Below are 14,231 nucleotides of genomic sequence, written 5' to 3' on the forward strand. Positions count from 1 at the left end.
TTCATTTTTCTGTGTAATGAAAAAATTAATATATATATTTTTTTTTTAGGAAATAAAGAAAATCTTCTATTTTTAAAACAAAGCAATACTGGTATACCAATCGACGTTGGTATTGTGACTTTATATTATTGTCAATGGGGTGGATATGGTTAGCTGCTTTAGCAGACGGTGTGATGGATTAATGGTCCAATGGAGTTAAGAGGTTTTGTCCGAATCGCTTTTTACTACTTTCCATTGGTTCAATATATTTCGAACCAACACACAGACGTAAATGGTGTTCAATAGCACTGATTTATGCAAAAAGGGAGTTAGGTGGTGTCCTCTCGACAGCAACGATATGTTGAAATGGTCCTTCAAACGTTTCTATCTGTCTGTCTTCTGAAGGTTTTTCAGCTGCAATGAATGGTAATAATGACCTGATTCTGCAGTTGGGGCTGACATTTCCAGTGAAGGCAATTTCTTTTTCGGGGAAGCTTTTGTTTGCCACATTGCAGGAATAGCTTTACCGCAAACCACAAATTATTCAAAATTCTCAAATGTGCCGTACGGGACACAGCGCGTCCAAGTGTAAAATGACTTGTGTTCTACTTATACTGGATATTTTCTCCACTAGTCCCTTCCTAACATTTAGTCTAGTTTTTACTTGTTGACGAAATTTGTCGCAGCCTAGTTTTCATTTAGTTTACACACATTTAGTTACGCCCCTCCCCCAAACGCAGACCGCCCGGGCCTGGTGGACGCGACGCCGGTGGAGCGTCTCCAGGAGAGCGTCGTCCAGGCGCTGCGGCTCCACCTGCTCGCCAACCACCCGCACGACGCCTTCCTCTTCCCGCGGCTGCTGCAGAAGCTGGCCGACCTGCGCCAGCTGGTCACTGAGCACGCTCAGCTGGTCCAGGACATCAAGAGGACGGAGGACACGGCGCTGCACCCGCTCCTGCAGGAGATCTACAGGGACATGTACTGAGGTGTGGCCCATGTTACGTATATGTAGCCCAGGGGTGGGCAACTTTGACCATGGCGAGGGCCGCTATATTTCCACACTCAAAGAGGGCCTATATTGCATATCACTGTTGTAGCCAACATAGCCGATCTACATGGTCAAAACGCGTCACACTTGTAGATCGGCTATTTTTTGCTATATTTGAATTAAAATCCTGATTTTTTTTGTTGCTGAAATCCTGAAAAGTAACCTTTTTATTTAATTTCAAATGCATTTCGTTATAGTTATGTTAATTTTATGAACAAAAAATACAAACACATTGGATGATGTAGCCTATGTGGGGATGTGAGAGGTTCTAGTTACTGGACACAAGGTATACTGCACGCACGCGCACACACACACACACACACACACACACACACACACACACACACACACACACACACACACACACACACATATTATATACTGTGTCTATATATATATATATATATATATATATACACACTCACACACTATCCTGTTCAGAGCTCAAGGACATTTAAAGGGGCATGAAAAAGCTAGCTGTGACTGTGTTGCTTACATTATGGTGTACACTAAGGTCAGTTTTCTCTCTCTCTCTCTCTCTCTCTCTGAAAATATATTTTTGTAACAATTTATACCTTTTTCCAGCTAGGCTCTTTCAGCTACTGACGCAACGTTTGAGTGCAATGGTCGACAGGTTCAAACATTGTGGGCATCAATAAATTCTGCATGCAAGCACTCTGTAAATGATGAAACACTCAATTTAAAAAGTGCTAATGCTTCCACTATGAGTGGCTCAAATGACTCTAACCCCTTTAACCTTTAGTTAAATAGACATAATAGGAAGATATACCTGAAAAACAAAGTACTTGAATGAGTCTCTGGTTATGTTTTATACAACATTTCAGCAGTGTGCACGTCCAACACACGCACACACACGCACACACACACACACACGCACGCACACACACACACACACACACGCACGCACACACACACACACACGCACACACACACACGCAATTCCACTGTATTGGCGTTTTCGTTTTCATGTTGAGTTTGGGGGTGAAAAAAAACAAGATGGGTTCTAACTTCTTTTTTTTCATATTTTTTATCCCACGATTTTGTAACTCATTTTTCACCCCTGTGTCAATTATCTAATGTGATCCTGAGCTCTACACACCCTCCGCCAACCTAGTCCCCATATATGGGGGACATGGGGAGAGCAACGGACTTGAACTCATGCTTCCTTCATGCCTGAGTGTCCCCAGTTCAAATGTGATTATTTTTGGGGGTCCCAGTCTGAAAAGGTTGAGAACCAGTGCTTTAAGTGACTGTAGCTGAGGTGCAGTGAGAGTGATAGGGACAGATGATGTTGTTGCTGTCAGATGGGAACCTCGTATGTTCAAAAGCGTTACTTTTCGAGAAATAACCTGTATTCCAACATAGTTATTATTTAGTCACAACAAGTTCTCATTGGCTAAATACATTTTCTAAAACCCACAGGCACGCTTGCTCAAGTGTCGCATTGCAAGCTTGCAAATTACTACTTTTCGGTACTTTGCATGACACTATTGTATGACAAAGTATGGAATTAATTTACAACAAAAACAAACATTAACATTACATTTTTAAATATGGACATACAAGATTTCCACCTGACTGCGACAATATGTACATAACCGTGAGATCACATACTGTAATGTAAAGAACTGTTGAGCAATATTTATACATACTGTACTGTACCGTACTTTATTTGTGTCAAATGAATCGCATCTTCCTCTGTTGCACTGATTATAAACATAATGCAATAATTAATCATGGAATTAATACCTGGCAGCTCAAGTGACCTATAAGTGAGGTGACCAGTTGAATTAATATCTTACAGTAAATTCTGGCAGTATACTGATGGTATTACGGCCTTCATCTCATCCTCATTGAGTGTGATAATACTACTAATCACTAGTCATGTTGGCCATTGATTTTAACAATTATTATTTTTACACTGAAAAGGATCTAGGCCAGTGGTTCTCAAACTTTTCATTTGATTTCAAGGATCCCCATTATAACTCAGTGCATACATTGTAACACTCTCAAAGTTACAGACCATTTGGAACCCTGTGGGGGTCCCTGGGGGTCCTTGGACCCCACTTTGAGAACCACTGCTCTAGACCTTATTTAGCTCTGTTTTTTAGATTGTTTTTTAACTCCACTTGTATGTAAATAATTGTCAGCCTATGTCAACATTTTAATTATATTACTAAGAATATTTCATTTTCACTCCCAACTCAAATAACTATAAATGAATATAAATATATACAAATTAAAATAAAAGTGTATTTTCATACATTGTTTTGTTTTTGTATTGATAATGTGAGATATGATGAGGCATCCATTCCAGAACAGTAACATTTTACATGAATATTCACAACTTTAATCATGAAGACATTTGAAGAAAGCTGAACATTGCTAAGAACACATGGCTGGCCTGCTACTGACACTACTGATTAACAATACATTAGGCCTATATTATTATACTAACAAAATTGTTAATGCAATTAATTCAACAAGCCATGTCTGGAGGGGCAACTTTGTGAAACTCACAAGCTCATCCAATGTGACCATAATTAAATGCACCTTTTACAAACTGCAATTCATTGTAATTTGTTATTATTTAGATATGCTTACATTTTGGAAATGTTATTTAAAAATAACGGGTGTCTTAGCAGTATTGGCCAATTTCCATTCATAGCCTAAGCCTACATCGGCTATGAAGCAATAGCACTGGGCATAACGGCAACGGATAAGGGATCTCTTAAAGGCAATGGAATGTGGCACAGTGATTGGTTTAATTATTGTAACCCCAAACCACACCTATGCATAATGTAATTGTAACGGGTAACGGAGGTGTTTTAGGGATTTAGACAGGTAACCAAAATACCAACTTTAGTGGGCGAACACCCCTTCCCTTCCCTACTGCTAAGTGGGCTATGAGCTTTACTGTCCTACAGTACAAAGCCAAAGTGCAGTAAACTATGTAAAGAATCAAACTGATTAAAATATAATTAAGGCTTTCAAGTGTTTCAAAAAGGGTTATCGGCAGGGGTCATTACCCACACGGAAAGGACTTATATGTTACATATATGTTAGACATATATGTCTAACATATATGTAACATATATGTTAGACATATATATTACATATATGATAGACATATATGTAACATATATGAAATTGGACCCCCTGAACATATATGTGCATATATGCACTTATATGAACATATATGCACATATATGCACATGTACATATATGTACATAAATAATATAATATAATAATAATAATACAATTATAAATAATACAATAATAATAATAATATAATAGCAACAATTTTATTTACACAGAAATTGTGTATGTGGTTTGGGAACCAGTGATGTAGCCTATTATATGTATAATTACATAATCTATGTCTTTTTATCTTTCTGAATAAAAAAAATGTGTCAGAAAAGAAGACCTCGGAGATGTTTCTTGGGAGAATAAACATTTAATTATGGCATTGGCATATAAAAATAAATCATAATAAATTATAATTAGCTCAAAAATACAGGTGGGGGCTCCAGGACACCATGCAAGGCTTCTCTCCGGCACTCGTCATCCCCAAATCTGATTTGATCAAAAAGAGGCATCATTAGTTCAGAAGCAAGCTACAAAATGCACATCACAATTTGCGTCATGTCATCATGACAGTACAATACACTATGATGTATCATTCTCCATTCATTGTCAATCTGAATTTAATGTTTGTGTAGTCAGTGGACAGACATTAAAGCTGGATATAGGAGGGGCTGTATCAACAGCTTTATTTCATTTTAATAATATCATTACTTGTTTGTCTACTTCTTGTGGAACCGCCGCAGCTCCGTCAGCTTTCCGTTTACTGCTGTTCCCAGCATGCCTTTGGTTGACTGCGGGAACTTCTTTAATGTGGCTTCTACATAGAATCAAGGAAAAGGCAATAATGAGAAGACAGTGGACCCGATTTATAATTTAGGCATTTAGCAATGTAAATCGCTCTTAATCCAGAGCGATTTACATTTAAGCAAGAACAAAACATGGCAATACAAAAAAATACATGCTTGAAGTCAACTAGAATTCAAGCAGTCCATCTGTTAGTGTGTACACAAACCTATTGTTGACGATTGTTGGCCTTTAACCAAAAAGATGGTATATGGAATGAATAGATTTAAACAAGCTTTTCTCACAAATGTCACTTTAATTAGTATTGGCGACGTGACAGCACTCATCAGCACAGGTTATTTAGTGATAAGACATGCAAATCAAGCAAATTAACTAAAAGCATGATATGGTGCAAATGGCATGATTAATGATGAACCCATTTAGACCTGAAATACCCTTCATGTCAAAGTGCAATTCAATCTGGGAGTCATTTTGGACGTTACTACATTATACAGGGCTGGGTGTTAATGGACAAATTAAAATATCACAGGCCCTGTTATTTGTAGAGTGAGTATATATAGTTATATGTTCATTGAATGTTAACAATATTCTAAAAATAAAAACTAAGGTTACGACTGCGTTTTGAATTGGCCTCAAGTCTAAATGGGTTATGGGTGAAGAAGGGTGCAGTAGATGTAGGGAGGCATACTATGATCCGACGCGCATTGGTCCGAGGTTAGGTTTAGGTGTGCTGCGCCCCGGGGGAGGTTAGGGTTAGGGTGAGGGTCTGCGCTGGGGTCGGGAGAGGGTTGGGGTTAGGTTTAGGTGTGCTGCCCCCGGGGAGGTTAGGGTTAGGGTGAGGGTTTGAGGTAGGTTGTCGATCACACCAATGCATCGGACCAATGCTCCGTCGGACCAAACACATGCACTCGTAGATGTAGATCAGTTTTTCCCAATCTTTTCTTGTGGCAGAACCAACATGAAAATCTTCAATTGTTTTCACGGCCCGCCTATCTGTTCACATAACCTGGCAGTAGACAAGTTGATACTGTAGGTGGGCCACGTGCATTTTCTTAAGTTGTTTATTTGATGTTTATTTAATGATCAATCAACTTGTGTTCTGGCTTAGATCAATGGAACATAGTATACTTATTCCATTCTAAGAAACACCATAAAATAGTATCATTTTTAAAGACTTCTTTAAATATGAATGTTATATTTTAATAACATTCTAGTGTTTTGTCCAATGATTTGGGGGCCCACTTGAAATCCCCTTGCGGCCCACCAGTTGGGAACCACTGCTGTAGGACAACAATTGTTATTGACTAACCAACTACTGTACATGTTCTACAACCCAGAGGACCACACTTATCTCAGTGGAAGCACACTAGTAGCCCAGAATTTCTGCAATGGGTGTCCTTGGACGATGCAAAAACGCTAATCCACGCCTTTGTTTTCTCTCGGCTTGATTACTGCAATGCACTTTTTTCAGGACTGCCTAAGAAAACAACTGACAGATTACAACTTGTCCAAAATGCAGCAGCCAGAGTTTTAACTAGAACTAAGATGAGAGAACATATTACTCCAGTTTTGGCATCACTGCACTGGCTTCCGGTTGTTTTTAGGATTGATTTTAAAATTATTTTACTTGTCTATAAAGCCCTCAATGGTCTCGCACCTTCCTACCTACATGACTGCTTGCCTAAATATGTCCCAAACCGCCCGCTAAGGTCTTCCACTGCTGGCCTGCTCGCTTTGCCTAAAAAAATGGCAACTAAAAAATACGGGGAAGCAGCCTTTTGCTTCTACGGGCCATCGGCATGGAACAAGCTCCCTCTGTACCTTCGTCAGGCAGCCTCTGTAGACATTTTTAAAGCTCAGCTCAAGACCCACTTCTACAACATTGCCTTCAAGTGATCTTATATTTTTTGTTATTCATGTCCTCACTGTACTGCATTACTGCTTGTTTTTTAATGTCGTTGCCTTGCTTTTCTTTTATGCTTTGCTTTTATTTTATTCTCCATTGTTCTGTAAAGCACTTTGAGCTGCATTTGATGTCATGAAAGGTGCTATACAAATAAAGTTTTATTATTATTATTATTATTATTATCACTTACCTGATATTTTCTGACTCCAGTGATAAACTACCACTGATGGCTAATAAATAGTGAAAATAGGGATGGTTAAAGTAGTCAACTCAATGCATATCTATGAACTGTTCTTTTTCTTCTTGAATTCTTTTTTTGTACTCACCAAGTATGGCGTTCTTTTTCTCTGGATCCAGGGCCTTCAAATGTTCCCCAGTGCCACGCTTTGACATCCCACCTAAATAAGATATTTGAAACATTATTTTTCAAAATCCCCCTAACTACATGATGTTTCACTTAAGCAATATCTCAGATTTATGTTATGGAGGTACAAACGGAAATACATTATCCCAAGCAGGTTCAAATCTTAATTCTGCATTAGTTAATGGATCGACTTAAAGAGATTTTGGGGGAAAAAATACCGCTGAGGTTGCTCTCCAGGAGTTCCTCAATAGGGAACACGCCCATCAGCAGCAATCACACCATTTGGGTTGGAGTGGTGCTGTTGGAGGTGGAAAACCAGGTTGTCCTGTTGCACAGGACTCCTGATCCTTTCACAATTTCAATCTGAAAAAATAAATACATATCACATTTAAGTTAACAATTTAGACCTGAGGAGGAGGATTCTAAAAAGTGCCATTTCTTCCTCTGCCTAGTGGTATTGTGCGTGCAAAAGGTCACGGAAATCACACAATGTGTTCATGATTTGCAGCATTTTGTACTCCTGCGAACTTTGGAAACCAATCTTAGCCAATCAGGATGAAAAATCTGAAAGACATGTTTCGTTGAATGGCTCTAGAGAGACTGCATTGTACCAATTTGCGTGATGTTTGGACAAAATCTGTAGGTGTACTGTCAAAACATTTGTTTTGCACAAAGTGGCCTCCTGGTGGCACTATAACAGGCCAATGTGAAAACTTTGGGGCAGAGGTTCAGCTCTGGCATTCAGGGAGTGTGTGTGCATAATATGGCTGCGATCAAGCCAGCGGTGCCAGAGATTAGCTGTTCACAGACGGACGGACGGACACACGGACGGACGGACGGACGGAGTGCAAAACATACTCTCTCCCTATGCCTACGGCCTGGTGGAGACAATGACAATGTACTTACTTTCGGGGGACCTTCAGGTGCATTTGGCCGGTGTTGCTCGCGACAGGGAGGTCTGGAGCTCTCTGCTGGAGCTGTTGCCCTCACGACACGGCCCGGATAAGGGGTAGACGATGGCTGGATGGATGGATGGCTCTTAAAATTAAACAGTGACATGACAAAAGTGTTAACTTTTACAGTAGTGGGCAGGACAGCACTCTACTACTGTAAAACTTCAGTTACTTTGCTGCTGTTTTTATTAGCCTGGCCAGCATTCCTTTTTGGGTTCACACAGAACTTTTGTAACACAGACCAGGCTTTCCTCCGAGGTGGAAAGCCTGGTGATGCGAGGTTACGTTTTTATAAACTGTTTCCTGAACGGAAAACTGAAAAAAGCTGCAGCCGCATTATTTGGACTTTTTTGGTTGTGGGACAAAAACATAGCAGGCTGCATAATGCTGCCTTCACATTTACACCAGCAATATTATTTTGCTGCCATGATCTGAGAAAGTAATGAGGGTCAATGCATTGTCTACAGATAATTAACCATTGTCCCAGGAGGTCCAAAAGCAGAGCAGCAAAGTTGAGGATAGTTAAAAATTATTAAAAAAAAAAAAAAAAAAAAAAAAAATGTTGATCAATTGTTAACATACCTACCTGCTGGCAGTGCAAATACATTGATAATTTTGTGAGATCAGCCCTTAACAAACCAATTTGCCTCCTCTAGTCAAATATAAGTAAATCACAATTCACAATCCTTCTGTCAAATATTACTCACCTGCAATGTTTGTGCTGATGTGTCTCTATCAGTGTCCATGTCTCTAATTGGTCGATTCTTAAACAATTATAAACACAAATGCAGCAAGTTAATTACCCTACCAATGAGACCAACATCATACAAACTTATCTATGGTGAAAAAAAGCAAGTAGGCCTACAATACAAAATAAAATAAAAATAAGCCAGAAAGGCGATGTCGTCTTTAATTTGAGGTATATCTAGTGTAGGGATGAATAGGAAAGGATCAATCACGATGATCAGATCAACAGACAGTAAGTAATAAGTATAGTTAACCTTGGTACTAAGGCTAATTATAATAACCTTTGTTAAGGTTACCCTTGATAGTAAGGTAATAACAATAAAACATTGTGTGATGGCATGCCTAAAATGGCTTATCTACAAGCTCACATAGCTGTAGGTATTTTCAGTGTGCAACACCATCACACAACGGCCCATAATGTCACTGCGGTTCGGGCTCTTCCCACTTTGACATCTGAGCGGCTGCGCTCAGATGTCAAAATGGGAAGAGACATAGCCTTGTTGACAGAGGGCTGCAGTTTAAGAATACAGCAATGGCTGATTCTGTCACTGAATACAATATACATTTTAGACGATGTCTTTGTTACATAGCATTTGTATTTGTGCACGCACCTCGACAGTGGGTGCAGGGCCAATAAGGCAATCATGGAAAGAGGGAGCTGGGCCTGCACACCGGTCTCCAGGTAAAATAATTACTTTATTGAGAAGAAGACAATGTTTTCCATCTCACACAATCTTCATCAGGTCAGAAATTATTTTACCTGGAGATATTTGTTACAACAACACAGGAGCTATGCTCCTGTGTTGTATTTCATAATGTGTAGTACTAGTATCGATTCATTTTGATTCATATTACACAATCTATGTAATATATATATATATATATATATATTGTGGCATCTCGATGGCAGAACACCGCCCAACAGCAGGTAAGCACACCCCTGGAGGCCAGCAGAGAGCGAGAAGAGGAGCGCACCAACCTCTAGGGCGGGTACTGGAAGGCACGTACGTCCCACGTCACATATTAGATCAGCTGGAATGCGCGTCAGCTGTTTTCAGCCAGACGCGCTAGAATTCAAAAGGCAGTTCTCTCTGCCGGTCTGCCTCAGTAGAGATCCAGGCTCCAGGGGTGAGGCAACACACTGTCGAGCGAGTTGGGCGGTGAGTCGAGAACCACAGTTCATGATCCCATTCTATGTGAGTAACAACATGAACAGCACTATATTTACGATGTCTTATCCTCTGCCCTACCAGGCTTCTACGGCGCTCGCGCTAAGCGCGAGCTTGAGGGACTGTCAACTGACAGACTGGTGAAGAGGAGGAGGAGGAGAATACCGAATATAATTACCTATCGTGGGATGGAAACGGAGTAACCCGGTTACGACCTTAGTACACAGAGGGGGAACCGGAGTCCCCAGCTGAGTAGCAATACCCCATGTTTATTGAGTGCCGCAGGGCTGAAGACGAACAGTGTTTAGATCACGTTCTCAGACGCCGTTGATGTCCAGAGACTCGGTCCCGAGACAACGGCAGTATAGCACCATCGTGCGGAGAGAAGGAGGAACTGACAATACCTGTATTGCCCTGCTCTGCACTGACAGTATACTTGAAACTGATTGATAAAGACTGTTTTGTTAACTGACTTGTGTGATTAAACGCCTTGGAATAGGCAAACGTCTTTCTGTCTCCTGGGTGTGTGTACCAGTCGCCACATTTGGTGGAGAATGCGGGCAACGACTGGTCCACGCCAAATAAAACCCACGCATTATGGAGCAGAATAACGCCATCGCCGCGCTGATCCAAAATCAGGCCGAGCTACAGTTGGCGGTGCAAGAGATGGCACGGAGCCTACGACGTGACCATCTAGCCTCTCGACCACCGGGCGATGTACTCACCAAGCTGACACCCCACGACAATATCGTGTCCTATCTCGAGCTGTTTGAGCGGATCGCCGCCCGTGAGAGGTGGCCGGTCCTAGACTGGGGTACCATACTGTCCGGCTACTTAACAGGTGAACCCCAACAAGTGTGCAGCGACCTCTCCATCGCCGAATCCCGTGACTACCAGAGACTAAAAGCCGCCATACTCGCCAGCCAGGGCAACAGCCTGCCGGCGCGTGCCCAAAAATTTCACAATTGGTCCTTCGTTGCCAGCCAGCCCGCCCGTGCCCAGGTCACCTCACTGATGCGCCTCACGACCAGCTGGCTCCTCGGCGACGGAGACGTGCCCGCCGTGGAGAGGGTGGTCATGGACAAGTGTGTCCGTGCGCTGCCACCCGAAGCCCGAAGGTACGCCTCCCAAGTGAGCCCCGGCACCGTTGACAGACTCATAGATTTGATTGATAACTGGCAGGTCACCTGCGACCTGATGAAGTCGACCCGCGGGGAGACCCCCAGCAAACCGGCCGCTGAAGAGCGCCCCACTGAGGAGCGGTCCCACCGCTCTGGCCGTGACCGGCGCTCGAACCGAGGACAGCAGCCGCCGCAGAACGAGCGCCGAGACGGGGGCTCGGAGCGGTCTTCCCGGGGCGGAGAGAAACCCCGCAAGTGTTACGTGTGCGGAAAATTAGACCATATCGCTTGGGCCTGTCCAGAGAGAGACCGGGACGTTTCCATGGCCAGCGTGACGTCAGAGGCCCCCCGTACCGCTCTGCACACTCAGAGCGAACCGGGACAACAGTTCTCCATACCCGTGAAGATCGACGGCACAGATGCCCAGGCCATATTGGACTCAGGCAGCGCGGTCACGCTCGTGCGCGCCGATCTGGCGGGACCCCCCTCATCTGACACCGTCCCGGTCACCTGTGTCCATGGGGACGTCCGCCACTACCCTACGGCCACAGTACGAGTCCAGACGCCCCGCGGTGATGCAGTGGTGGCCGCCGGCGTTGTCCCCGACCTACCGGTACCGCTCCTGCTCGGCTATGACTGCGCCCTCTTCGAGCGCTACTGGAAGCCCGGCCAGCAAGCAGCGCGTCCCCGCCGCCAGCCTCGAACCCGCCGCCGCCGCCGCCGCCCAACCACCGCAGCACGGCCCTCCTACCCGGCGTTTCGTGGCAGAGAGAGAGAGAACCACAGTGATGGCTCGGCCAGAGAGAGCGATCGAGCACCTCTCCACTCCTCTGGGTCAAGCCAGCCTGACAGCCTCGCAGAGGAGGCAGAAGTACCGGGCGGATCCGCCACATCGGAGAGCCCGGACCCCTTCGCTGAATTCCCGGACGCCGAGCCCCGAGAGGCGGCGACCCGTGGCGAGTTTGCCACCCTCCAGTGGGAGGATCCAAACCTTCGCGGCGCCCGGGGACAAGTGACAGCCGTCGATGGTCGGCTCGAGGATGGGGTGAGTGAGCTAAGCTCTCCTTACTTTTGTGTAAAACGAGGACTGTTATATCGGGGAACCAAAAACCGTGGTGGGGAGATTGTAGAGCAGCTGCTTGTGCCTAAACAGTATGTGAGCCGCGTCCTATTCCTGGCCCACACCCACCAGTTGGGAGCCCACTTAGGGGTCCAGAAAACATACGAGCGAGTGATTGCACGATTCTATTGGCCGGGGGCAAAGAAAGCGATAGAAGATTTTTGTAGAAGCTGCCCGGAGTGCCAGCTAGCTGCGCCCCGCCCGTTCCAACGCAACCCACTCATCCCACTGCCGATCATTGACATTCCCTTCTCACGCATCGCCATGGATGTGGTGGGGCCTTTGCCCAAAACCAATCGAGGACACAGATATATTCTCGTAATTGTAGATTATGCCACCCGGTATCCGGAGGCGATACCACTGCGCGCGGCGACAGCTAAAGCAGTGGCTCACGAGCTTCTCATGCTGGTTAGCCGGGTGGGAATCCCAGATGCGGCGATTTCTGACCAGGGCACTTGCTTTATGGCACAAGTAATAACGCTCCTGTATAAGTGGCTAAATATAAAGAGAATTAAAACCTCCGTATATCATCCTGAGACGGATGGGCTCGTCGAGCGGTTCAACCAGACGCTCAAAAAGATGTTGAAAAAGCTGCCGGATGTTGACGGCAAGGACTGGGACCGTTTGATTCCCTATGTAATGTTCGCTATCCGCGAAGTTCCCCAGGCCTCCACAGGTTTCTCCCCCTTCGAGCTGCTATATGGGAGGCAGCCGCGCGGCCTGTTAGACCTGGCCCGAGAGGCCTGGGAGAGCCAGCCTTCGCCACATCGGAGCGTAATAGACCATGTGGAACAGATGCAGGCGCGCGCCAGGAGGATATGGCCTCTCGTACGAGCGCATATGGAAAAGGCACAACAGGAGCAGAGCAGAGTCTACAATCGACGAGCCACGCCGAGAGAGTTCCAGGTGGGTGACAAGGTGCTGGTTCTAATCCCCACCGTGGAATGTAAATTTCTAGCCAAATGGCAGGGGCCATATGAAATTGTGGAAAAGGCTGGCCCGGTCAACTACAAGGTGCGGCGACCCGGACGCCGCAAGGGCGAGGTTATTTACCATGTGAACCTGTTAAAGCGGTGGCACCAGCCCGAAGCTGGCCCCCTCTCTGCTCTACTAACTACTATCTCCCCTCAGAATGTGGCGGAGGTACCGATCGGAGCGGATTTGTCCCCCAACCAGATCCAGGATGTGAAGGAGCTCCTGGCTCGCTATCGAGATCGTTTCTCGGAGATCCCCGGGCGCACGAGTGTGATTCGACATGACATTATCACCGAGCCGGGGAAAGTGATCCGACAGCGACCGTATCGCATACCAGAGGCCCGCCGGCTGGCGATTAGGGACGAGGTGAAGAAGATGTTGACTCTCGGGGTGATCGAAGAGTCCCATAGCCCATGGTCTAGCCCCATTGTCATAGTGCCCAAACCGGACGGATCGCTCCGGTTCTGCAATGACTTTAGGAAGCTAAATGACGTCTCCCTCTTCGATACCTATCCCATGCCGCGGGCCGACGAATTGGTGGAACGGCTGGGCCCGGCCCGCTTCGTCTCAACGCTGGATCTGACCAAGGGATACTGGCAAGTGAGCCTCACCGACCGCGCCAAAGCGAAGACCGCCTTCTCCACGCCGGACGGCTTGTTTCAATACACCGTGCTTCCCTTTGGTGTCCATGGAGCCCCAGCCACCTTCCAGCGGCTCATGGACAGGGTGCTGAGACCCCACCGCGAGTATAGCGCCGCCTACTTGGATGACATCATCATCCACAGCGAGACCTGGTGCCAACACCTCGAGCATCTGGAGGCGGTCCTAGGCGCCCTGCGTAAAGCGGCGCTCACCGCAAACGCGAAGAAATGCCAGATCGGATTGACCGAGACTGACTATCTCGGCCACACCATCGGTCGCGGGTACATTAAGCCA

The 14,231-nt window shown here is 45.2% G+C and overlaps 1 protein-coding gene across 1 annotated transcript in view; it reads left to right on the forward strand.

The window, feature by feature from the left end:
• Nucleotides 1–3,595, forward strand: part of LOC310853472 (peroxisome proliferator-activated receptor alpha-like) — a 33,954-nt gene extending 30,359 nt beyond the window's left edge. Inside the window, exon 8 of the mRNA XM_083757814.1 lies at nt 720–3,595. Within this exon, the coding sequence (XP_083613940.1) occupies nt 720–964 (245 nt within the window). The 3' untranslated portion in view covers nt 965–3,595. The remainder of the gene's footprint in view (nt 1–719) is intronic.
• Nucleotides 3,596–14,231: the final 10,636 nt, after the last annotated feature.

The sequence above is a fragment of the Protomyctophum parallelum genome (genome assembly GCF_964188405.1).
Source record: "Protomyctophum parallelum genome assembly, chromosome: 22".
Taxonomy (NCBI): Eukaryota; Metazoa; Chordata; class Actinopteri; order Myctophiformes; family Myctophidae; genus Protomyctophum; species Protomyctophum parallelum.